At 37.0% G+C, this 24722-nt stretch overlaps 2 protein-coding genes across 3 annotated transcripts in view; both read right to left on the bottom strand.

Moving 5' to 3' along the window:
* The window catches only part of TAF2 (TATA-box binding protein associated factor 2), a 53167-nt gene extending 38156 nt beyond the window's left edge, over positions 1 to 15011 (bottom strand). Inside the window, exons 1-11 of one of the 2 annotated variants that reach the window (XM_039365062.1) lie at positions 13623 to 15011; positions 12258 to 12312; positions 11484 to 11644; positions 10824 to 10942; positions 10038 to 10179; positions 8454 to 8685; positions 7734 to 7918; positions 6412 to 6525; positions 4814 to 4913; positions 2697 to 2782; positions 1229 to 1364 (exon numbers count right to left, since the gene is read on the bottom strand). In XM_039365062.1, coding sequence (XP_039220996.1) covers positions 1229 to 1364; positions 2697 to 2782; positions 4814 to 4913; positions 6412 to 6525; positions 7734 to 7918; positions 8454 to 8685; positions 10038 to 10179; positions 10824 to 10942; positions 11484 to 11644; positions 12258 to 12312; positions 13623 to 13675 — 1383 coding nt within the window. In that variant the 5' untranslated portion in view covers positions 13676 to 15011. The remainder of the gene's footprint in view (positions 1 to 1228; positions 1365 to 2696; positions 2783 to 4813; positions 4914 to 6411; positions 6526 to 7733; positions 7919 to 8453; positions 8686 to 10037; positions 10180 to 10823; positions 10943 to 11483; positions 11645 to 12257; positions 12313 to 13622) is intronic. The other variant, XM_039365063.1, reaches the window with a different exon arrangement.
* A 1242-nt stretch (positions 15012 to 16253) lies between these two features.
* Positions 16254 to 24418, bottom strand: DSCC1 (DNA replication and sister chromatid cohesion 1). Its single transcript, XM_039365084.1, has 9 exons — positions 23881 to 24418; positions 23032 to 23200; positions 21651 to 21785; positions 20644 to 20734; positions 19276 to 19414; positions 18443 to 18495; positions 18010 to 18164; positions 17516 to 17664; positions 16254 to 17146 (listed from the first exon to the last, which is right to left on the bottom strand). Exons 1-9 carry the CDS (start codon positions 24048 to 24050, stop codon positions 17038 to 17040), a joined length of 1170 nt encoding a protein of 389 aa, XP_039221018.1. The 5' UTR covers positions 24051 to 24418; the 3' UTR covers positions 16254 to 17037.
* Between the last annotated feature and the right edge of the window lie 304 nt (positions 24419 to 24722).

Here is a 24722-nt window from a genome sequence, read left to right as displayed (position 1 = left end):
CTTACTTTTTGAACTAAGCATATCATGTGAATTCAGCTATTGTAAACTATATTTTGTTTTAATGTTCTGAAAATGCAGCTAAAGTTTATTGAACTCAAAAGTTCAATTAAACCCTTGCTCAATACACAAATTAAACCCAAACCTCATCTATTGCATACAACCTTATTATGCCTGCAACTGTTCTTGACATAAAGATGTTTCTGAAGACAGATTAATGCCAAAATGCATCCTGTTTACAAATCAAGCATAAACAGTGTCATGCTGGATCAGCCTAATATCCATGGTTCCAGCAGCAGCAAATTTCCTGTCTCTGACAATATGCAAGAGCTCTCCCTGTTTATCACAATTTCTCATATTTAGATTAATACAGCCTATATTCCGGAATCCTTTTAGTACATCACTGTTTATATACTCAGTATCCAATATAAAATAAGAAAAAAAATATGCTTCTAAAAGCCTTCTATTTATTTTAATCACTTCCATGGGAAAATAGAATAGCCTCAATTGTTTACATCAACAAGTAGCGCAATAGTTTCCTAAGCGGAGATCTGATTCCAAGCTTTGTTACTGTAGATTGAAAGAGAAAATTTGGATGAGTGTATAAAATAAATTGTGGGGGACTTATTAAAGAGGCAGTCATGTAAAGAAATGCTCATGGTATCTATATTTAGAGAAAGTTGACAAGTCAACATGATGGAGTTGCTGGGCTAATGACATGGCTATTTCATCTGTAAGAAATAGAACAACTATTCAAACAAATATCAATATGGCAAATATTTTTCAGGATTTAAGTTTTCTCCTGAGCAAACATTATAAAATGACAAAGATTGTTCTCCCACAATCTGTTCCCAAAGACAATTTTCATCCATTTGTTTAAATTACAATGCTTAGGTTAGTGTAATTGCATATATCTATATATAAGCAGAAATCTTAGCTAACATCATCTATGGTTGTAGATTAACCATTCTTCTTAGCTTTATTAACTAACCTCAAACTCTGGTTACAAGTTTTATTTAAACAAAGAATCTCAATGTTGTCTTAATTGCCAATTAACTTGTCATAAACACTCAGCATTAATAGGGAGTATATGTTTGTGTAGAATGGAAACAAATTTTATAAATTACAAAGAACTGATATCAATCATTTTAGCACGTCATAAGTAGAAAAGAAATAAAACACCAATTTTAAAGGAATTAAATATATTTCAATAGAAGATCCAAATACTTACTTGTAACATAAACTCCATGCTTATTCTGTTTTCTATCAGTCTCATAACTAGGTGGGCCTTGCATTGAAACATGGTATAATATTCCCAGGATAACGTGTGAGGATGTTTTATAGAAAAATGTAAATGTGATGCAGGGCTGGAAAATTAAAGCAAAATAATTTTTCATTCATAGTATATTTTATGTGAAAAATCTATTGCAGTTGAGATTACAACAGAAATAAAAAAGGCAGATATTTTCTACTAATTCATGAATTAGTAGAAAATTATAGTTAATACTATGTAATTCATGAATTACATAATATTAACTATAAACATCTAAACCAGGCATGTCAAACTCGTGACGTCACGTGACGTTGTGCGACCTATTGCGACTTTTTCCCCATTGCTGGCAATGGGGTGGGCGCGGTTTTGGCATGATGCATCCGGCCCGTGGGCTGGTAGTTTGACATGCCTGATCTAGACTATTAAAAACAGAAATCATGTTATTCACTTCTGAAGAATGTAAAGGGTAGGATATAAAATTAAAATTAAAATAATAAATAAAACACATCTGTTTTAAAAAAAATGAATATTACGTGAATATTACTAGCATAATGATTTTGTGAGCAATTTTAAAAAGTGCATTGCTATTCTTTATCATCATGCTAAAATTAATGGCTATTCCATAATCCATCTCCAAGTACGCAAATTTTATGGAAAGTAACATTTGGAAAAAGTTTTCTGCTCAAGAAGACAGGAATTGTTAAGATCACTGTATAAAACCATTTCAGAGATAGCAATCCTATTGCTGAGTTCTATACCAGTATATAAACAAATCACTAGAATTGTAAAATGTTTAAAACAGCAAGCCAGTTGTAAACAGGTAGAACAAAAAACACCAAAGATATAATGTACATCAAATGTATAAGTAGCCTGTAAATCTCAAATCTGATTCTCTAACAAGGGTACTAAAGGACATGAACAATTTTCAGAGGGGAAACTATGTATTTTTCAACTATAACATGAAGCATCTTGTAGAAATATAAAAATTAAGAAATTATAGAATAAGCCTTTGTGGATCACAAGCTTACTTCTGAATTGAACTATAATTTTAAAAAAAGTTACAAAAATTTTGTCTTAAGCAATACAAGACCCCGTGTTTTCTTGCTATAAAACAACACATTCAGCTTTCCCCTTATGCTTTAATTAATAAAATAATATTAATAGTTATAAAATAAGTCAAATGATACTTTCATTTCACCACTAAACTTGTTTCTCTTCACTGGAAAGGTTTTTGAACATATATTCAGTTAATACAGTACAATACAATTTCACAGATACACACACACAATAGAGATGTTCGTCAAATGTGTCCTTCACAGGACCCTCCAAGGAAAATAATTTAAGCCCCGGACCTAATTTCTCATTACTATTCTAATAGGCATATATTAATTGCCCCATAACTCTGTCCATTGCTTACAAAACTTACTTGTCCTTTTCTTTCCCTCCACCAAAAATTGGATGCAGTAAGACACCACCAGTCTTCAATTCATATACCACTATTTTGTCTAGTTCCTGAAATGCAAAATATATTATTCATTGAGCATGTAGTCACAGTAGTTTAAAAAAGGAGACTAGATATAGACAAGATCTTAGCTGCTAATTCGCAACATGCACATCAAGCCATGTGGGAATGAAAAGCATATTCTTTGAACCTAGCGACCTTTTTCTTACTGAAGTTGTTAGTATGAACCACAAGGACATTCTTATTGGAAACCACATCTGTCCACTCACAGCTGTATTGTAAAATTTAATCTATCTTTATGGCATGGGTCCAAGCTACTTGAGAAACCACACTTACGTTAGCAGAAGGAATATGCTCTGGATCCTGTGGGCCAAAGAACTGCGGTGGGTGGGATCCAGGAAAAGAATCTTTTCTGTCTTGACATCTGCTCTTTCAAGTATCATGAACCTTGAAGTGAGATCCGCCTCCCCCCCCCCCTGTGAAAACGTGGCTCGGCAACTCGCTTGGGCCCCGGTGGGCTCGCCCCATTTAGGAAATAGTCAGTAGACTAGTAGAAGATCCCATCTTCACCCCATTTACGCATTGGTTCTTTTATTCATTTTGTTGTCAATTTTAAGGTTTTACTCAATGCTTGATATTGTAATGCTTTTAATCTATTGTTTTATATCATTACTTATGTCATTGTAAGCCGCCTAGAGTTGCTCATATTGAGATGGGTGGCATATAAATTCAGCAAATAAATAATAAAAATAAAAAATAATGATTTGTAATCTGGTTTCCATGAACCTTTGAGCTTTCTCAGAAGCCCACCAAGATTACTTAACACCTAGGTCTGCAATGGAATATAGTTGCCAAGGGATGGTTGCTTTCCTAACTGTACTATTGATGGCAGAGTTAATGGGATAAATTATGAGAGAAAATTTTGGGGACAGATGAGGAAGGATTAATTTGGTCTGAGCTTTAATCTGAACTAACCAAGAGTCAAAACTGACTCAAAGATCCCCCCCCTCACCCATACAAAACTTTACCAAAATGTTCATAAATTGGTAAGAAAGCAGAAGAAAGAAACAGAAAAATAGAAGAAAGAAAAATCAGATTTAAACTGTAAACATTAGAAGATATACATAGCCTCATCATGGAACTGCTGCCCCTGCTAAGTATCTTATTCCTAACAGTCAAAGTGAATTGTTGTTTGGAACTACAGAATATTAAATTCCACAATCAGGGTGTTGGGTCTCCAAACATCTGAAGAACTTCCAGATCAGGAATGGTTGAATTAGACATTTTTTTGTTAGAGAAGTACAGAGTTCTCTAAAACATGAGCCCAATTCTGACTCAATAGTAAATTAGTGTCTTAACTGTGCTGTTATTGACAGCAGGAAAAAGTTTACATAATTGAACACCCTTCCAGATATAAATTTCCTTCATATTAAATATTTTTTAAAAAATCAAAGGGAAGGTTAATATAGAATTTTCTTCCTAACATTCTAGTAGCTAACTTGTCACAATCAACATCATGCTAAGCACTTTCCTGTTGTGAGTCTTGCAAATTTTTCTCGTGACTTAATGCTTTGTTGATCATATTAAATAGGTACCCAAACACAACGGAATGCTGTATGAAAATGTATAATTAGATTATGTTAACATTTCAGAAAGTTGTTTATTTGATTCATGAACCATTCAGACCTTTAATCTGTTATTATTTTACAAAATAGTTCCAAAATAGCATATACCGTAAATGCCGGCGTATAAGGCGACTTCCGGGAGCGCTGAAATCGGCGCCAAAGACGGGGGTCGTCTTATACGCCGAGTCGTCTTATACGCCGGAAATACTGGTAGTTTCCGGCGTATAAGACGACATTCTAGGAATGCGGCCCGGCTATAAAGACAGGGGTCGTCTTATACGCCGGGTCGCCTTGTATGCCGGCATTTACGGTACATGTTATTTGGATCTTGCTTTATGTCCCTCTATTTGTGATAACTTTGCTTTACATATAGGAAGAGCACTAACAGCTTTGTTGAATTTATCATCTGGAGATTTACATACGCTTCCAAAAGCTCTATCCATCTGGATGAATTACCTCCTTAATCCAGTGACGATATTCATTAACACCAAAAGTTTTCTTCATCCAAAGTCCATAAATATAGCCAGAGATTCCCTTTAATACCCACTCATCTGACCTGTAGGTAAAAATGAAAAAGAGAACAAGTCTCATGATTCAGACAACTCTAACTTGCTCCTACTGATAGGAGTACAAATATTTTCACAGTTGAAAACATTGAGTTTACTTTCCAGTCTCTCTGTCCTGTGAGTTCTCTTAGCAATGTCTTCGTCTGATCCTCCCTTCCTCCTTGCACAGCAAAGAAAATGGAGAAGAAGGGATTTCAAAAGAGTAGCTGTTTGCATAGTGTATCGACAGCTCTCAGCCACGGGCTGCCGTTGTGATTGTGCTGAGGTTGCAATGGTCATAAAGAGTTGTAAATTGGCTGTAATTTTTTCAGCACCATCATAACTCTGCATGATCGCTGAATAAGTGATTGGTAAGTGAGAATTACCTGCATCCAGGCAATCTGAAATGGCGCTGATGAATTTACAAAAACGGATATGATAAATAGCTTAATAAAAATATTAGCCTAGTACAGAATTGAACAAACCTGCTCTGAATTATTAGCAAAAAGAATTGAAAATAAAATTACCAACATAAAAAAAAATTATATAATTTTTTTATGGCGTGACTACACTTGGAATCTGGTGTACAAGTAGTTTTCCATTATCGATCACTTGGTGGTTCAGTGACCACATCCATAAAATTACAACTAGTTCTCAAAGTTCCAGCCATGTGTAGCAGTGACATGATGATGATTTGGACCTTTGCCAAGAAGCATGCATTTACAATGGTAGCAGTGTCCCACAGTCATGTGATTGTCATTTGCGACCTTTGCAGCCATCTTCTGACAAACGAGTTCAATGGGGAAACTAGCAAAAGTTGATGGCATATGACATTGTGCTTAACAACTCGTGACGATACACTTCACAACTGTAGCCAGAATTGTTGTTGTAAGTTGGGCAGTCACGTGACTTTTCACCTTACCACAACATTGCTTACTGATGAAGCTGCCAATCCCAATTGCAGTCAGTAAATGAGGACTACCTGTACTTTCAACTTATCCTTTCAGACATGCTTTCAGTTTCTGCTAATTAACCAGCCATATTTTGAGGGGCTTGTTGAGTATTTGTTGGGGACTTTATTGGTTCAAAATGTGTTCCAGGATAAGACAACAAAGGTCTAAGTCAGGGGTAGGCAACCTTGGCTCTTTTATGACTCGTGGACTTCAACTCCCAGAATTCCTGAGCCAGTCATAAAAGAGCCAAAATTGCCTACCCCTGCATTAGACTAAAGCTCATCCCGTTTCTGTGTTTTTTTTTTCCTTGACTTGACATTGCTGGCTCAGGAATTCTGGGAGTTGAAGTCCACGAGTCATAAAAGAGCCAAGGTTGCTTACCCCTGGTTGCTTACCCCTGGTCTAAGTAAATTCAGCAGAGCTATCAATCATGATTTTCAGAATTATTCATGAAACCCATAATGGTATAATACTAATCTTCTTTATATTTAGCATTACGCTAATCTTTCAAGTACTCAAATGCAAAATTCTTTCTCCAAGGTATCCATTTACTCACCAAGACATTCTAGATATAAAGCAGCCAAAGAACTGCTGGGCTAGGGCTTCAGCCAAGCATCTCCTGGTTAGAGGAGTCTCATCTATTATCATAGCACTGTGCAAAAGATTTGTACTAATTTAAAAACATAAGAAAGTAAACATAAAATGGGGAAAAATTAGAAAAGCAAGCAGTTTTTATACAAATATAAACAAACTATTTTATTTGTAGCTTTGTATAATTAGTAGCTGTGATATATAATTGATGCCCAGGTACTTCTTACAAAAACTTATGTTTACATACTGCTGCTGGGACTATCCCAACCCCCGACCTCTTCTAGATGGACCCCTGAAGCATTCTCTGTTGGACTTCAAAGGGAAATCAGAATCTATTTGAAGACCAACAAAGGAGAATATTTGTAGCTCAGGAATGAAATGAGGGATCCTTGGTGTTTTCTGAGCTTGGTTGTTTCCCTGCAGACTTTTATTTTTTCTCTTTTATTTTCTTCAAAATGAAAAAGGTCTTCTGCAGTCACAACATAAGCCTAAGACTGAAAATCAGTCTTATATTTTTTCTATCCTGCTCTATGGAGTAGAGAGTTGGTCTCTGACAGAAGGCCACCTGAAGAGACTAGAAGCACTTGAAATGTAGATTTACAGGCGGCTGTTACATATAAGCTGGGTTAACAAGATCAGAAATGAGGAGGTGATAAGCTGCCTGGGAAAGCCAAGGGAAATCATCAAAACAATTAAAAAACAAAAATTAGAATATTTTGGACATGTGATGCGACACCCAGAAAAATACGGCATACTCCATTTAATCTTCCAGGGAAAGATTGAAGGAAAACGAGGTCCAGGCAGAAGAACATCGTGGCTTCAAAATTTAAGGAATTGGTTTGGACAAAATTCAGCAGCACTTTTTCATGTGGCTGCTAATAAAAACAGGATCGCCAACATCCGATAACAGATATGGCACAACAACAAGACGACTTTTATTGCCCAACCTAGGGTAACATTGCACTGATGATATTGCCTAGTTGGGTAATGAAACATCTGCAAGAAAACAACCAAGCTCAGAGAGCACCAAGAACCCCCCTTTCTGAGGAAGGCAGTTAGGTAGTACTTTATAATCAGTAGCTCCTTAAACTGAACTTGGAAACCTACTGGCAACCAATCTCTTACAAACAGAGGTTATTTTACTGACTAGCAAGCAAAGAGCTGCATTCAGTATCACCTGCAGTTTTGAAGTCATCTTTAAGGACAGCCCAATTTAAACAAATCATGCTAATTTTTGTTCAGACAGGGCTAGGTTTGCAATGGGTTACTGTAATAATGAATACCAACCTGAAAATGCTCATAGACGCATAAGCAGCTACTTCAACATAGGCCTCATCTACAAAAACTGTTTTGAAGCAGGAGTAAGGGTAACGACAAGTAAGTATCTCTTCATAGAATTCAAATACTTCATGGAGATACGACGTAGTATGTTTGAGCAGAGGAAGAAGTTGAGGTAAACAAAAATGGGTGACCTAGAATAAATAATAAAAAGAACTGAACAAGTAATTGAATAATTAGATTGTAATTAGAGCAAGAACAGGGATAACTTAACTCAGCAATGTTTAGCATGTCCTACTGAACATAATATTCGAATACTTTAGAAAGGACATTAATGATAGGACATTATTGATAGCCCTCAATGAATGGTCTTAAACTATGGCAAATAAGTTGTATATAGTAAAAAGTAACATTAAACTAAACCTGGGAAATTGTATGGTATCAAGTATATGACAATTAATGAAATTTTACTGTTTTCTGCCAAAAAAAAACCAAAAAGAACAAAGGCCAGTCGAAATTTGTTATCAATTTATTTTGCCTCTTTATTCAATTCTAGCTTTGAAAATTAAAAACTGCCAACAATATATACTGTATTAAAACTAGTTCTCTTAAAATTTGTATATGACTAATAATACAACAAAAATGGTATCTCAATTGCATTACCAAAACATCACACTAACACAAATCTACCTCAATATTAAATCAAATAAATTCATCCAAAAGCATTACCTCGTGCATGTATGGATCGACAAGAATTTCAAATGGTCCAATAGCCAAAGAGATGTTAGAAGCAGCAGTAGGTATTGCCAGCATATAGTGGAAAGTCTTTTTTCTCATGTCATGAGTGTACACAGTTTCCACTAAATCACCGTTTGAGACTGCCACCATTGTGGCATCAACGGTATATTCCAGTTTCCATGTGCAGAGTTCTGAATACGAATCAACACAAGGAAACCAGAACCTAGAGAGAAAGTTGAAAAAATAATTAGTCTTTGCACAATAAAGAGAAGCCATAGTTGCATTAACAGATGGAGTAAAACCATCGAAGTCTACAGCTTAATAGTATAATCTTAAAAACTTGCACACAGCAAGGATAATAGTAATAGTTTTATCTGAATACTAGTTTTGTCTGAACTAGTTGAAAAACAATAGATTAAGGCAATACTGAATATTTACTGTAAGAAACAGAACTACCATACTACCAATTTTATACTTTTGAGCACTTTTAAAATGTCCCACTTCAAACGTAATTTTCTGTACATTACTAAAAAGTAAAAGCTCTCTACATTAGTTCAAGAAAAATAGCAACCAATTCAACAGAATTGAAACAAAGGTGAAATGAGTATTTCTAAAATACTGTATAGTAGAAATGTCAACATCTAAGATACTTTGGAACAATGCTTTTCACCTTGGCAACTTTAAAATGTGTGGACTTCAACGCCAAGAATTTCCCACCCTTAGAACTAAGAATGAAGATTTCAATAGCTTCTGACTTTTTGGATCAATTGTCAACAGCAAGGGAACAACAGGAAAGACATATGCAATGGGCAAGCACTGGGTTCAGCAACCATGAAGACTTTGGAAAAATTATTTAAATACCGGGACATGTCTCTACCACAAAGATCAGACTCGTTCAAGTCATGGAATTCCCTGTAACATTCCATGCAACTGAAAGTTGGACTTTAAAGAAGTAGGATAGGAAGAGTATTCATGTATTGGACTTTGGAGTAGAAACTGGAGAATGCAGTAGATAGCCAAGAAAACAAACAAACTGAACAAATCAATCCAGAGTTCTCATTCAAGACACAAATGACCAGGTTTAAATTACCCTACTTTGAGCACATTATGTGAAGCCTTAGCTGTCTGGAGAAGACTCTACTGTTGGGAAAGATGGAAGGAAAAAAGGGTGACCAACAGCAAGATGGATGGACTCAGGTGGAAGACCTCAAAGATCAAGTTAAGGACAGTCTGTCATGGAGAGAATCTATGTGGTTGCTAAGAGTTGATAGTGACTTGATGGTGCATCATCAAATGAAAAGAAATAAATAGAAAAGAAAAATAAATTTATATCGTTATGTATGAAAGAACTACACAGTGCTATCTACCTTTGTTTTGAAAAATTGCAGTAGACAGAATATTCCTTGTTGATATATTCATGGCTATTTCTTTTTTCTCGTGGCTTAGAAATCCTTAAATATTCTGAAACAACTCTGAAGCAAAATGGGCTTGTTTCAACACTTTCTCACATACACAGAGAAATGCACATGTAGGAAAATTACTTCTACTAGGAAAATAAGACTGTCCAAATCTCACCTTGTAGAGTTTTGATAACCACAAGAGAAAACATGGGCGCCTCTTTCTGCCAAGCTGCCTTCCACATTAGGTACCACAAAATGCAGACCTCCTTTTGGCTGATCCAAAGAAAAATTGATGTGAATCTTTAACACTTTTAATTCTGTAGCAACAAAAAAAAAAAAGACCATTGCTTTAAAATGTATACATTCATCATTGCTTTCAAGAGAATTCTCTATTTACAATATTAACATATTTGGAAAGAGAAAATTAGGATTCTGAAAGTAGGAATACTAACTAAATCCTAAATCTATACAGGTAGTCCTCCACTTACAATCATTCATTTAGTGATCATTCAAAGTTACAACAGTACTGAAAAAAGGAAAAACTTGTTGGTTGCCAGGCGCCCAGATTTTGGTCACATGATTGTGGGGATGCAACCATTCATTTAGTGACCGTCTACCATTGTAGTGTCCCAGGGTCATGTGATCACCATTTGTAAGCTTCCCAGCTGACTTCCAACAATCAAAGTCAACGGGGGAAGCCAGATTTGCTTAATTACCACAATTCACTTAACAAATACAGTGATACGCTTAAAAATGGTGGCAAAAAAAAAATCACAATTGGAGAAAAACTCACTTAACAATTGCCTTGCTTAACAACAGATATTTCAGGCTCAATTGTGGTCATAAATCAAAGACTACCTGTGCTTACTTGGTTGAGAGTTGGGTGGCTATAGCAATTGAATAAATACATCTAAATAAATAAAACCAGTATTTCACAAATCTATATGACAGTGTACTGTACCGTCAGCGTGCTTCCAAAGCTCTGATGGCACCTTAATACACAACTCTCCATTTCCAGCATCTGGATCCACAGCACTGACTGCAGCAGCATAGGCATTGGAAAAGTAGTTGAGGTTTCGCCTGTAATGTGAATTAGCAGATTTCAAGTTTCAGAAAAAAAACTTGATTAAGAAAAGGCAATTCACATTTTGGAAGCAGCTCCTCCCAAAAATAACATAAGACAACATTCCAAAGTAATAAACCCTTCCACCAATTACTGTATTTTTAAAATGATACTTTTATGTAGCAGCTCTTCTATCATCCTGGAAAAGCCATTCAATAACCACAGAGCATGTGAAGTGTTTTAAGAAAATCATTCACTATCCCATAATACAGGGGTCCCCAACTCCCAGCCCTTGGACTGGCACTGGACCACGGCAATCCAGAAACAGGGCCTCTCAAACAAACAAAGCTCCATCCATGGGATGCAGGCAGCATGCGAAACAATGCCCCCTTCGGTCCATGAAAAACCTCTCTCCACGGAACAGGTCCTTGGTGCCCAAAAGATTGGGGGGGGGGTGCTGATTTAGAAGGCATCTATAGTTCTAAAATCCAATTTATATTCTGTCGTGAAAATCATTGATAATGACTACAAGATTAATCAATATGACCTGTTACTTACTGTTTTGACTCACTGTGACAAACTTCTAGTGTTGGATCATTATATATAAAAGCTGCTTCCAAATCATTGACTCTAACTCTATATATCCTGCATTGCTTACTGTTCAGTTTAATTCTATTCAGGTTTGCAACTGTTGGAAATATTGTCAGCTCCACATAGCCCTACCAAAAAACAAAAAGAAACCCCATTGTCAGATATTCTTTATATAATTAGCACGTTTTAAACTCAAAAAGCTTATAATCAAAGTTATTTGCTTTTTATGAAACCAAGATGTGCACAAATCAATCTGTGCAAGGAACAGTTGGTTTGATGTGATCTAAACATAAAGAAAACTTGTGATATGCAATGCTGATACATTTGCATCTGAGGTAAAATAGAGGAGGGAGGGATAAGAAATTAGGAAAATTGAGACCAGGTAGAAGAGAGAAATTCAGTTTTGCCCCAACTTGCTCAGTCTGTTCACTATGGCACCCCTCTGATTTCTGAAGCAGCTAATTGTGATTAACTGAAGACAAAATCATTAAAGTACCAAGTGTGAAGCCAGTACATATGTCCATCCATCATCTATGCCACAGGGCATTAATTCTCTTTGATCTGTTTTTTAAGTGAGCCTACTGGAGATGCAGAAACTAAATTGCTCTCAATAGCAAGATGGGTGGGGAAGGAAGGAAGGAAGGAAGGAAGGAAGGAAGGAAGGAAGGAAGGAAGGAAGGAAGGAAGGAAGGAAGGAAGGGTTTCATATCCATTAGTAAGCTTTCTTCTTAGCATACTTACGACAACAGATCTTCTCTGAAAATTTATGCTATTGATGCAAATCACCTGATGGGTTGTGCTGGGGAAAAAAGAAAATTCAAAATAAATAAAGATTTTGATAAATCTAGATTTAGAGACATATATGACATTTGGTAATAAAGACAAATTCTTAACTCGTCTTTTGGGCTGTGTTGTGCATAACCTAGTATTTTAAGAGGCCTATAAAAATTTCTTGGAATGTTTCATCCAAGAGTAGTTAAGCCTAGACAAAAAGTATTTTCATTATGCTTTATTTCACATTTAATGAAAGAGATATATATACAGTATACTATGTGTAAATATAAAATACATTCAGCACTAACAGTATAAATATACTGAAATTTCATTTTCATTCACTAAAAACAGTTCAGAAATGTTAATGTTTTAAACTAGGTAGGTAAATTGTTTCACTGACACACTTAGAGCTTTCCTTTCTCACCAAATTTCAGATAATTATCAGAACGTCAGTGAAAAATTTCCAGATTTCAATTGTCCAAGCATACATGTCGTGCTGATTTATCCCCAAATTCTTAATTGTCTCATCTTTCTTGACTGACCACAGAATAACCATATACAGCAATAAATAATCAAAGTATGCTCTCATGCTGAAATCAGTGCAATACCTTATACGTATAAGAACTGGTGTGAAACATAGAAAGTTGTTAAATGTACAGGTAGTCGACTTACAACCACAACTGAGCCCAAAAATTCTGTTGCTAAGTGAGACAGTTAAGTGCATTTTGCTCCATTTTATGATCTTTCTTGCCACAATTAAGGGGAACACTGCAGTTGTTAATAACATGGTTGTTAAATGAATCTGTCTTCCCCATTAACTTTGCTTGTCAGAAGGTCGCAAAAGGTGATGGCATGACCCCAGGACACTGCAACCGCCATAAATATGAGTCAGTTGCCAAGCATCTGAATTTTAATCATGTGACCATGGGGATGCTGCAATAGTACTAAGTGTGAAAAATGGTCATAAACCACTTTTTTTAATGCCATTTTAACTTTGTATGGTCACTAAATGAACTGTTGTAAGCCATGGACCACCTGTATTTACGTTAACCTTAAACAATCTTAGAATAATTCATAGAGCCCATATTAAAAATCCAATACAAATTGTTTGCAGGATATATGCTGCATATATCTCAGATGTAGCAGAGCCCCTTCCATAAAGATGAATTCTGTTTTATATGAAATTGATATCTATTTGTTAAAATACAAGTTCAACAATTTTCTTTTTTGTTATTGTTTATACCAGCCTTCAAAAAATATATATATAAATTTTGGACATTTCAATGATACTCCATGATAGCTTTAAAAACCCATAATTATAAATATACTTATAATTTATAAGGTCTTGGACTCTCAAATCCCTTGTCTCCTTTCTTTCTGTTCATGATGAAAAGAAGCACTAAATTTTGGTGAAAATCAAACACATATCACCATCCTCTTTAGCGGTCTTTACAGAAGTAGTTTCAATTCTTCCTGTTTTGACAAGTTCTTTGTAAGAAAGCATTTTTGGCAGCAAAACAGCCCAAAGAGACATCCAGAGGCATCATCACCCATTTAAAAATGGAAAAATAACATAAGAAATGCATATAATCAAGGAGTTATTTAAACATTTTTTTAAAATCAGAAACCTAGTAACACTGATTTACACTTCATATTCAAGATTATAACATGATCTAATTATATGCTATAAAGCAAGGAGCCGTATCTTCTTTAAAAAGCTTTTTCTTGTTATATTGGCAGATTTATATTGTTGTATTTAAAAGATTCCTCTTATAAGTAGCAGTTCCTGGCATCCAAACCAAACTGTTAAAACATTTTCTACAGCCATTTAGTTATGCAATGCAGAGGCTTCTCAGATTCCTCTTCATAACAGCAAATTGTATAGTATCACCAAATATTTCTAGGCTCAATTGTTAGCAATGTTCACTAAAGCAATCCCCATGGCTGAATTTATGTTCCAACTACAGATCCGGTCGGAATCACTTCAAGGTAATCTTACAATATTTCTAGGTTTATTGTGAGGAGATTTTTCTATTATAATCTTTTGATTTTTAGCAACCCTTTGGATCCGATCCCTGGGGAGCACCTGGCTTAAGTAAAGGGAATGTCCAGCTACCAAGTCTTCTCAAAAGGTGTATTTCTCAGGCTGTCCAGGACACTTTGTTAAAGCAAGTTTGGAGATTTCAATTCACAGCAAGTTAGGCTGGTGTGTGTGTGGGGGGGGAAAGATTCCAACGAAATGGGGCTCCAGCTGAACCGTGAAAGGATAATCGGCGGGGCTCTCCAACAGACAAGGAAGCTTGTTCAGAGAGGAAGCGGCGGCCCGTGACGAGAAGCACTGAGAAAAGCGAGCGGTATTCCGGGAGGCAACAGGAGATTCTTCAAAGCAGCGGCTTTTTAAACCTCCAGACGAGAGTCCGAGGGACGTATCCTTTCAGGCTGCCGGCCGGCGAGAGAGGTCTCTACTTATGCAACTCCACGGAGATGAGCAACGTTACGCAGCTCGCCTTAAACCTCTTCCCCACGCCCGATCGGCACCTTCCTTTGGTTAGACACGGGCGCCATATTCCTTGCGACTCTTGATCTCTGACCCCGGGACAAAGGTCAAACTCTCGTTCTAGTAGAGCCTCTCTGCAGTAAATTCCTCTTTCTTTCCGTTCCGGAACCACAATTGCTGATAAGCGAGAAGCGAAGAAAGGGAAACTGGAGGAAATGACCCATGCGCAGTAATGAAACTGTTTCAAAGAAAGGCAGCGCGCATGCGTCCCAAACTAGGGAGCCCATTGGTGTGTGGGAGAGCTACCGTGGTTCGTGATTGGCTGGGCGAAACCAATCGCGCTCAGCGTTGGTGGGGAATTATTTCGCGCGTATTTCGGACGGCGGGGAACGTTGCTCATTCATTGCTCAAGTTGCTTCCGAAGGGTTAATTAATTAAATTAGAAGCCAGTATTTTAAGGAGGCGATTTAGTGACATAAAGATAAGATTTATATATACAGGGAAAGGTTAAGAATAAGTAACAGAATTACAATTGAAAGAGTCCTTGGAAGTCGTCTAATCTAATCCATGTTCAAATAGGAGACAATATATAAGAATAAAATTAATATAATATAATATATATTATTATGTTGTCTCCTATTTGAGCAGGTGTTGAATTAGAAGACTTCAAAGGACTTATTGCTCCATCTTGTTTTAGGCCTTTTTCGTGGACGCTTTTTATCAATTGGAATCCATTGTATGACTGCCTTAGTCCACCTGCCATCAGTTCTTCTTGCTATATGACCAGCTCATTTCCATTCCAATTCTTTATACATACACAGTGCTTTTTTTTCTTAAAAAAAAAAAGGGTGCTGGAATTCACACACGTCATACAACCCGCCTTGCCTTGCCTATCCTACAAGGTTCCATCCAAAAAAGGTGTCGGAACTCCGTTTTGGGTGTTCTATGAGAAAAAAAGCCGTGTACATACATATGCACACACACAATATTAGGTCTCTTACTTAAGCAGGGGTTGGATTATTTCAGCCCTTTCCTATATTGGACATCAACTCCCATAATCCTCAGCACTAGTCATGTTGCCTGAGCATTATGGGTGTTAAAATTCAGCATGCCTGTGAAGCTGAAATTTGGATAAGACAGATGGACATAGCAGAAAAAAGATTCAGCAACTGTGCTTGCACAGGGCAAAGCCATGGCCTTTGTTGTTAGGGAAAATTCCTGAATAGATCACGAGTAGTCAAAACACTCCCAACCAATGGATCACTGAGCAAATTAACCCAGATTTCTCACATGAGGCAGAGATGACCAGGCTCAAATCATCATATTTCAGACACATTATGCAATGTCTCTCTTTAGAGAAGCCCATAATGCTGGGAAAGGTGGCAGGAAAGACCGCCAGCTGGATGGATTCAGTTACAATGCCAGTGGCTACATCATTAAAGAATCTGAAAGATGAGAGGGACACACAGTCTTGCAGAAAATTTAATAATAAAATAACACCCCACAAATTCAGTACACTGATTCCAAGGCTAACAGCCAGATTATGTCTGAGATATTCACAGGCAAGGTAGTATGTATCCAAGCAACTAATATTCAGTAGAACACTACCTACAAATCTGATGATTTCAGGTAGTAATTAAGATTATCACTGAGTTAGGTTTATTCATCACTTTATCTAATTTTTTAAGACTCTTCAGAAAGAAAAAGTAACCCTCCCCCCCAAAAAAGCTCACATAAAATTTGGTATCAGAAAAGGAAATAAAGCAAAGACAAAGATATGCTCCAACTATGTTGAACTATAAATACCAGAATATCAATTGAAAGCTAGAGTGTCTGGAAATTCTGTAAGCTACAAACAAAATAGCAGAATTGTGTCCAGATAGACTGACTTAGTTCTTTCAAGAAAGATCAAGTTTAAATGTTAGTAATATAAAGGAAAGATAAAAAAACACCATTCTCTTTCTTAAACTGATCTTCTTTATAATGTGTGCTTTAATCTATACAATTTTTAAAAATTTAATACAGATTTAAAACAAAATACAGAAAAGAGTTGAAGGAAATACTCATATACTGCTATTTACACTTTTCTAGAAATATCAGTTTCAACAGTAAAGAATTCTCAAGAACTCCTAATATTATTAGATGCCTCACAGAAAATTGTGAGGCATCTTAAACTATTTGGCGAAAAAATTGCTCTACTAGTTGACAGTCTTTAGAGTATTTTCAGCCCCTACTCAGCTGAAATAAGTTTTATGAAACAGGTCTTCTTGAATTATAAACTTTGAGTCCATTCTGCATTGAAGAACGAGCATATTTCGTTAGAAGAGTGCCAGCCGTTTGCTTCTCTGAGCATAAGTCTCTGTAAAAGAGAAGATTTTTTTTTAAAAATGTAATTTCCAAAACCATTTAACCATTTCAATATTCTAAGGCAAATTACAAAATCATCAACAACACACTGTATTTCAATACACAGTGTCAACTAGCAGTAGCATACAATCTTGACTTAGCGGAAAATTTGAACTAATGTGCAACGATTGTTAGAAAGAATGCAAAAAGAAATAAGGAAACTGCTGGTGACAGAAAGATACTTGCAATGGGCTAAAAATACCTCAATTCTAATGGTGAACTAAAGCAAGAATTAGATGTGTTTGAGTAGCTGCCAAATTCAGCATACATAAGATGGCTTACGGCTTGTGAACTGCTACAGGACTGCAATTATACTACTTACTCTATATATGGAACTATATCAGCTTCTGTCCACTTCTCCCGAATAGAGAACAAGCTTTTAAATCTTTCATTATCATCTTCTGGTAAATCTTCAACATTCAGCAGGAAAATAATCTCTGGTTTAGAAGATCTATCCACAAGAGCCAACCCCTTGAATACATAAAATCAAAATTGGAATATGTCCAGGAAACCTTTATTGAGTAGATTAAAATATGAACTTAATAAACATTTAAAAATGCACATGTTGCTATGTTTCAGTATTGTTCTTTCTTCCAATGAGAGAACTTCTTAAAGTTTCAGCCTTACGTCAACCTCATGATGTACCTTAGGTTAAAAGATGCAAATGACTCAAGAGCATCCAGTCAGCTTTAGGATAAACATGGTTAGAATTTTCTTCCCCAGAAGTCCTAATCTGACCCTATTCCTTGTGGATTTTCAAGTTTATGCTGCATATTGAACTCATTTATGGAAGTGGCACTTCTCATATCACATTACCTTTAACTGATCCAGCCTAGTTGTCATTCCTTCAGGGACACTCTGCTGCCACACTTCTTGAAATTCCAAGAGGTTGAATTTAACAGCGTTTTGCAAGAGCATTTGTGCAATTGCTCTACACACCTTCTCTTCATTCATTGCAAAGTAAGTCTCACCTGATAAGGAGCATTAAAAATCAGAAATAACAAAGAAATATGTTGCATGCACTTTAAATGTATCTTTAAAAAACTTCCATCAAAACCTCAAAATAACATTACATTCTGCAAGATAACCAGAATTAATTCAATAATTTAATCTTGAATCTGGCATTCTCAGGTATTCATTCATATGTATTCATTCATTCAATTTTACCCTGCCATTCTGTTCTAATGAATATTCAAACCAGGCATACCAACTTCATTGTTAAAAATAAGCACTTATGAGGGTAACATACCTTCATCCATGTATTTTTTCCCATAACTTTCCAGAATGTGTTCTATCATTTCTCTGAAATAAAAATGTGCCTAATTTCAGTATAAAATGTAAACAAGCCTGTTCTCTACAGAATTTGATTTAGAACTAGTTACCTAGGTCAGGGGTAGGCAACCTTGGCTCTTTTATGACTTGTGGACTTCAACTCCCAGAATTCCTGAGCCTTAAAAGAGACAAGGTTGCCTACCCCTGACCTAGGGTTATTCTTACATTATTTATTAATACAGTTCTTTTGAATATATGATAAATATTTAACTGCACTTATAACACCACTTAGAGGTAGTTTATAAGGCAGGCTGAAGACTGATCCACTCCCTTGCACCAAAGGTAACCTGACAATTGTTTTCCCCCATTTCACTAGAAAAATTGTGCATGTGTAAAAAATGGGAATATATTCATCAAAACAGTATCTTCCAATTAAAGTTATAATTTATCTGCCATGAAAAAAGATGGATATGATTTCTAATTTCATATGAGACTAAATTCACATATCACACAATAAACATGATGTACTTTTTGGGCTGTAACTTAACACATTATGTAATCTAGCCATTATGGCTTGGAAAACATGGTTTTCGTTTTAGTGCATTTTATGAACTCGTAATTGCACTTAATTTAGTAAATAAGCCATATTAAGGAAAGACCTGGCACATGAATCCAGCCTTATCTTCTTTGGCTTTAAATCTGAAGACAGTCATTTTGTAAACATATAACAATTGAAACAAAAGCTTCTCACAAACAATGGGCTGAGCCTTATTCTTTTAGAATGAAATACACATAAATAAAATATTTTACTTGGGTTCTAGAGGTCCAAGTTCTTGAACACATATACTTAAAGGGACTTTATTGAATGACCAGGACTCTGAATATATTAGTTGGGTCACGTGATTCAACAGTTTCATCTCATAGTCAAAGTCTAGAATCCTCCAATATCCTGCAAGCAGAGAATAGCATTAGCGTATATTCTAAAAAAATATTTTATTTGCCCAAGTGCATTGTTGATCTTTTCCTACTCTTTTATCTGCTTAATGGTCATGATGCCAGCCTAATTATTTTCTCTCTTCACACTCAACTGTGCCATTTTGGTCTAGTATTAATTCACCAGGCTAGAAACCAGGAGGCTGTGAATTCAAATCCCATCTTAGGCATGAAGACAGTTGGATGACCTTGGGCCAGTAACTCTCTCTCAGCCCTAGGAAGGAGGCAATGGCAAACCACTTCTGAGAAATCTTGCCAAGAAAACCATGGGGACTAGTTCAGACAATTGCCAGGAATCAAAATTAATTCAAAGGTGTGCATGTGCATACATATACAAATATCTCCACAGAAGAGTACAATTCAACTATCTACGCAGCTATGTTCTATATTCTGGTTGTCTAGTTACATAACTCTATGTTAGGCAGAGAACAAGACCAGTATAAAGTGTCAAAAGGGGAAGTGAGGGGTCCTTGGTGCTCTCTGAGCTTGGTTGTTTTCTTGCAGACGTTTCATTACCCAAACTAGGTAACATCATCAGTAGCAATGAAGATGTTACCTAGTTTGGGTGATGAAACATCTGCAAGGAATCAACCAAGCTCAGACAACACTAAGGTCCCCTCATTTCAACCCAGAGTTAAAAATATTTTCCTTTATCGGAGGGGAACTGCTTTGCTATTTTACCAAGTAATTAAAAAAAAAAAGATTCTTAAACAATTATATGATTATCTCTCTGGTCTCCTAAAATGAAATATGGCAAGTGAATAAAGTAACTGTCAAACATTAGAAAAATTCTCACTATTCTTGCAAACAGTTTTAACATACTTGTTATTCTATATTACACTGACTCAAAGGCTCACAAATATATACTGTATTATAGTAAAATATAGTAGAACATGGGTCCCCAACCCCCAAACCGCTGCTCACTACCGGGCCACGGCCTATTTGCAACCGGGCTGCATGAGTGTGCCGGCCTGCCACTTGCACAAGTTGAGCTGCACGCACACACATATGAATGCCAGCCCACAGCTCATGTGGCCTGGTTCCCCTCTCGCCTCCCCCCCCCCCCCACTGGGCCGCCAAGCCACAAAGGTTGAGGATCGCTGCAGTAGAAGTAAGCAATTTTCTGTTTAAATAAGGAATTCCAAGAGACATATAAAACAGGATCTATTTTATAGCTAAAACTACCTTGAACTTTGCATGTTTTCAGAACTTTCAGTTGATCCATTATTTCTTCCTCGCTTGCTTGGACCAAATCCAAGAAGTCTTCTGTTGTATACTATAGGAAGTAAACAAAAGATACATGTCTTCCTTAAGTCTGAATGCTATTCTGAGTGTCTTTGAATTGCTTTATAAATAAAAGTTTAAAATTGTATTTGTACATTTAATTATGAATATATTATTTTCACAGCTTTCAATTACTAGGTAGTATAAAGCTGGAGGCTGAATGAGGCTTTCGTAAGCCCTGTTTACTTCTCCCAAGCTACATTTATTTCAGGTATCTGAAATTTTCCTTGGTTAAGGATTGAATCAGGAATTTTGCCACATGCTGAGACCTGCGCTGGAAAGATATTTTAGGACTTTTAACAGATGAATCAAGCACTACCCACTTTGCCACTTTAAATAGCACCAACATGCAAACAAATGTAATTAAAATGTTTAGTCCTATCAGGTTTTGAAGGCACAAAAGAGATGGAGCCCATTTTTGTACACTATATTTTTGGAAGGAGAGAAATTTAAACCGCCCAGAGCACTTGAATAGTGAGATGGACAGCATATAAATGTAATAAATAAAATAAATAAGTTATGCACTTGGAAACCGCTAAAAGAAAAATATTACTCCACTGATAATGAATATCTCAACTACAGCAACTGGGATCCCAGAGACAGAGTAGAATACATTTGTGAGTGGAAAGTTGTAGTCGCCCTCTGCACCAAACTAAAAGGTTTAGGTAATTAATACATGAACACATGTTTAACATACTCTTTACAATGGGCCATATGGGGAAATAATATAAACATACATTCTTGGGAATTCAATATTGGTTAGTACTCTTTAATTGCAATTCACGCCTTGCTTAATTTTTATTCTTGCACAAAGTTTATGTCTCTTTGTGAAAAACTCTATCTTGTCTTGGCTCATGAGAACTTTTCCATTCATATATGCATTCATCCTTACATTATATAACGATTACCTTTGAATTTGTATCAATTCTCTCTTTTTCACTATCTGGACCTTCATAAGGATATTCCAACAGAAGTTTCTTGAGTTTCTTCAATTTAGGCCGGCATCTTCTTAGTTCCCAAAAATTATTGGAGAAGCCTGCAATCTACAGCAAGAACTAACATTTGAACTGCCAGACTAATCTGTAAATTTGACAATTGCATATATAACTGCCTCAATCAGTAGCAGCAGAGAATGAACACAGCATAATGCCCCTATGTTCGGCATGTTAAATGACAAAAACACTGTCTTTGTGAACATTTCTCAACTGTGGCAGCTTGAATATGTGTGGACTTCAACTCCCAGAATTCCCCAGCCACAACACTGGGTAGAGAATTCTGGGAGTTGAAGTCCATACATCTTCAAGCTGCCAAAAAAAACTGCTTTAGAACTTCATCCTTTTGGGTATATTTGCTCCACTTCCATTTAACTCAGTGTTTCTCAACCTTGACAATTGCTGGCTGTGGAATTCTGGGAGTTGAAGTCCACATGCCTTAAAATTGTCAAGGTTGAGAAACACTGATGTTAACTCATCTGGTTGTTTTAACCCAGGAAGATTCAATTGTCATTTGTTCAAATATTTTGGACATCTTATCATCCCTGGATACAGCGAACTGCAGTCCACTAAAGTACTATAAATCTCTTTCCCCAACTACCACTTTTTAAAGCAAAAATATGTTTTTATTTCTCAGCCGCTGTCTTAAAATATCAGTGCATGGCAGGGCCTATTAAGTGAGAAAACAGAATGAGGACTTGAGCAATCTTAACCTTGCTTTCTCCAGCTGTAGGTTGCCAAAATGTGTGATGACAACAAGCAGGGGAAAAATTATGCTGGTATCCATGTTATAGTTTTACTACTTAAATTTCTCCAAAAGCTACTGTTTTAATTTATTTTTTATTGCATTTTCTTGGAGAAATAACTGCTGTAAACACAGAATCATGGAGCCATACAGGGAAAAAAGGCTCATTCATCTGGTTCAGTCATTTTCCAGTCATCCTATCAAACATCACATTCCTGCTAAGCCAAGGATAATATATGTCCTCCCAGAGATTACGGAGTTTCAAATTCAGTCAGCTGTTATACGCTCTCAGATCCAAGATCCCACTCATAGATATGCCTATTTTAAATTATTATCCTATACACTATAAGTCTAAGTACTAAAATATTTATTGCAACTCTTGAGCACACAATGCTCAGACTTAATTCACTGGATAAACTAGGCTTCTCTCACATCCACAAATCTGAACTCCTTGGAAAATGATTAAATATGATTTATTTATTTTTTAAAAGGAAGGGAAATGATTTTTCAAAGATTTTAATTTGCTCTGGAGAATTTTCAAGTACACAATACCTCAGGGTGGAGTATATTAGTGGTAGCCTTGCCTGCACGAAGCTGCTCTGGAGTTTCACCGGAAGGAATAAAAAGCAACATATTGGAAGTATCTGCTATTTTCATGTCATAAGTCTTATCCTTACTGCACATCACAGCACGTTCATGTTTCTCTCCACGGATCACTAGGCTGCAGGATCAAACAAATGCATATAAGCCAGGTTTAAACTACAATGTGTTGACCAAAGGGTTTAAAAATATATAATAATAAAGATGGGAGGCTGATACATCTGAAAACGTACAGTTGAACTTCTCCCAATATTCCAGGTATGTGTATCATAATGCTTAGTCAAGGGGGAAAAAAAAAAACCGGAAACGGGATGAACTTTAGTCTAAAGCAGGGGTTCTCAACCTTGGCAACTTTAAGATCTGTGGACTTCAATTCCCAGAATTCCTCAGCCAGCAAAGCAAAGCTGGCTGAGGAATTCTGGGAGTTGAAGTCCACAAGTCTTAAAGTTGCCAAGGTTGAGAACTCCTGGAAAGCATGGCTGGCTCAGGAATTCTGGGAGTTGAAGTCCACGAGTCATAAAAGAGCCAAGGTTGCCTACTCTTGGTCTAATGCAATGTTTCTCAAACTTGACAAATTTAAGATGTATGGACTTCAACTTCCAGAATTCCCCAAATTTGAGCAACACTGGTCTAACACATCTTGAGCATGCAGAGGCGGACGATACAATTCCCTTCCTGAATTTGGTCAGCTGACCCTCCCAGGTGCTAGGGGTCGCTCTAGAGTCGCCAGATTATTTTTTTTTTTAAGCCAGCCGCACGCTCTACCGCTGGGGGGGGGGGCAGTGCCGAGCATGCGCATACCTTCGCCCCGCTTCCAACTCGTGACACAGCTCCGGCTCCAGTTGCAGAAGGCAGTAATCTCCGGCATCGACCTGCGGACTGAAACTGAGGCACTGCACCGTCGGAAGCAGCTCCGTGGGGTTTAGTTTAGCGACCTGCAACGTGGCATCAACCTCCTCGCGGCTTCGCATCCTTGGCGGCTTTCGCTCCTCAGAGCCAACGGGCGTCTCCAATAGGAACAGCAAAGGCGGAGAACGGGACTTCTTCCGAAAGCGCGCCAAAATCACATCGTCACATTGATGCAAAGGGGGCGGAGCTTCCGCTGGGTTTACGCGCCCAATCCGGCAAGGGAGGAGGTGGGGCCATAAAACACGTTGAGTCTGAGAAGAGCCGTGAAGATAATTAGGGGACTGGAGGCAGAAACGCACGAAGAACGGTCCTGTGAATTGCTATATCTAGTTTAACGAAGAGAAGGACCAGGGGTGGCATGATAGCAGTATTCCAATATTTGAGGGGCTGCCATAAAGAGGAGGGAGTCAACTTACTCTCCAAAGCGCCTGAAGGCAGGACAAGAAGCAATGGATGGAAACTAATCAAGGAGACAAGCAACCTAGAACTAAAGAATTTCCTGACAGAACAATTAACCAGTGGAACGACTTGCCTCCAGAAGTTGTGGGTGCTCCAACACTGGAATTTTCAAGAAGAGATTGTACAACCACTTGTCTGAAATTGTATAGGATTCCCTGCTTGGGCAGGGGTTGGACTAGACCAGGGGTCCCCAACCCCTGATCTGTGGACCAGCACTTGTTTGTGGAATGCCAGCAACTGGACCACACAATCTTTCCAGAGTTTGAATCCTGATA

Source organism: Crotalus tigris, unplaced genomic scaffold (genome assembly GCF_016545835.1).
Source record: "Crotalus tigris isolate CLP2741 ecotype Arizona unplaced genomic scaffold, ASM1654583v1 scf7180000019953.484404808:943566, whole genome shotgun sequence".
Classification (NCBI taxonomy): domain Eukaryota; kingdom Metazoa; phylum Chordata; class Lepidosauria; order Squamata; family Viperidae; genus Crotalus; species Crotalus tigris.
This window is presented reverse-complemented; position numbering and strand designations above follow the sequence as displayed.

Bases quoted from the DNA above. Each gene is read 5' to 3' on its own strand.
- DSCC1 (XM_039365084.1), bottom strand. From the start codon at position 24,050: ATGCGAAGCCGCGAGGAGGTTGATGCCACGTTGCAGGTCGCTAAACTA. The intron at 23,201-23,880 runs GTATGCGCATGC...TTGATCCTGCAG, and splicing joins GAGTTGGAAGCGGGGCGAAG to CCTAGTGATCCGTGGAGAGA. The intron at 17,147-17,515 runs GTAAGTAGTATA...TCTCTTTTACAG, and splicing joins GATATAGTTCCATATATAGA to AGACTTATGCTCAGAGAAGC.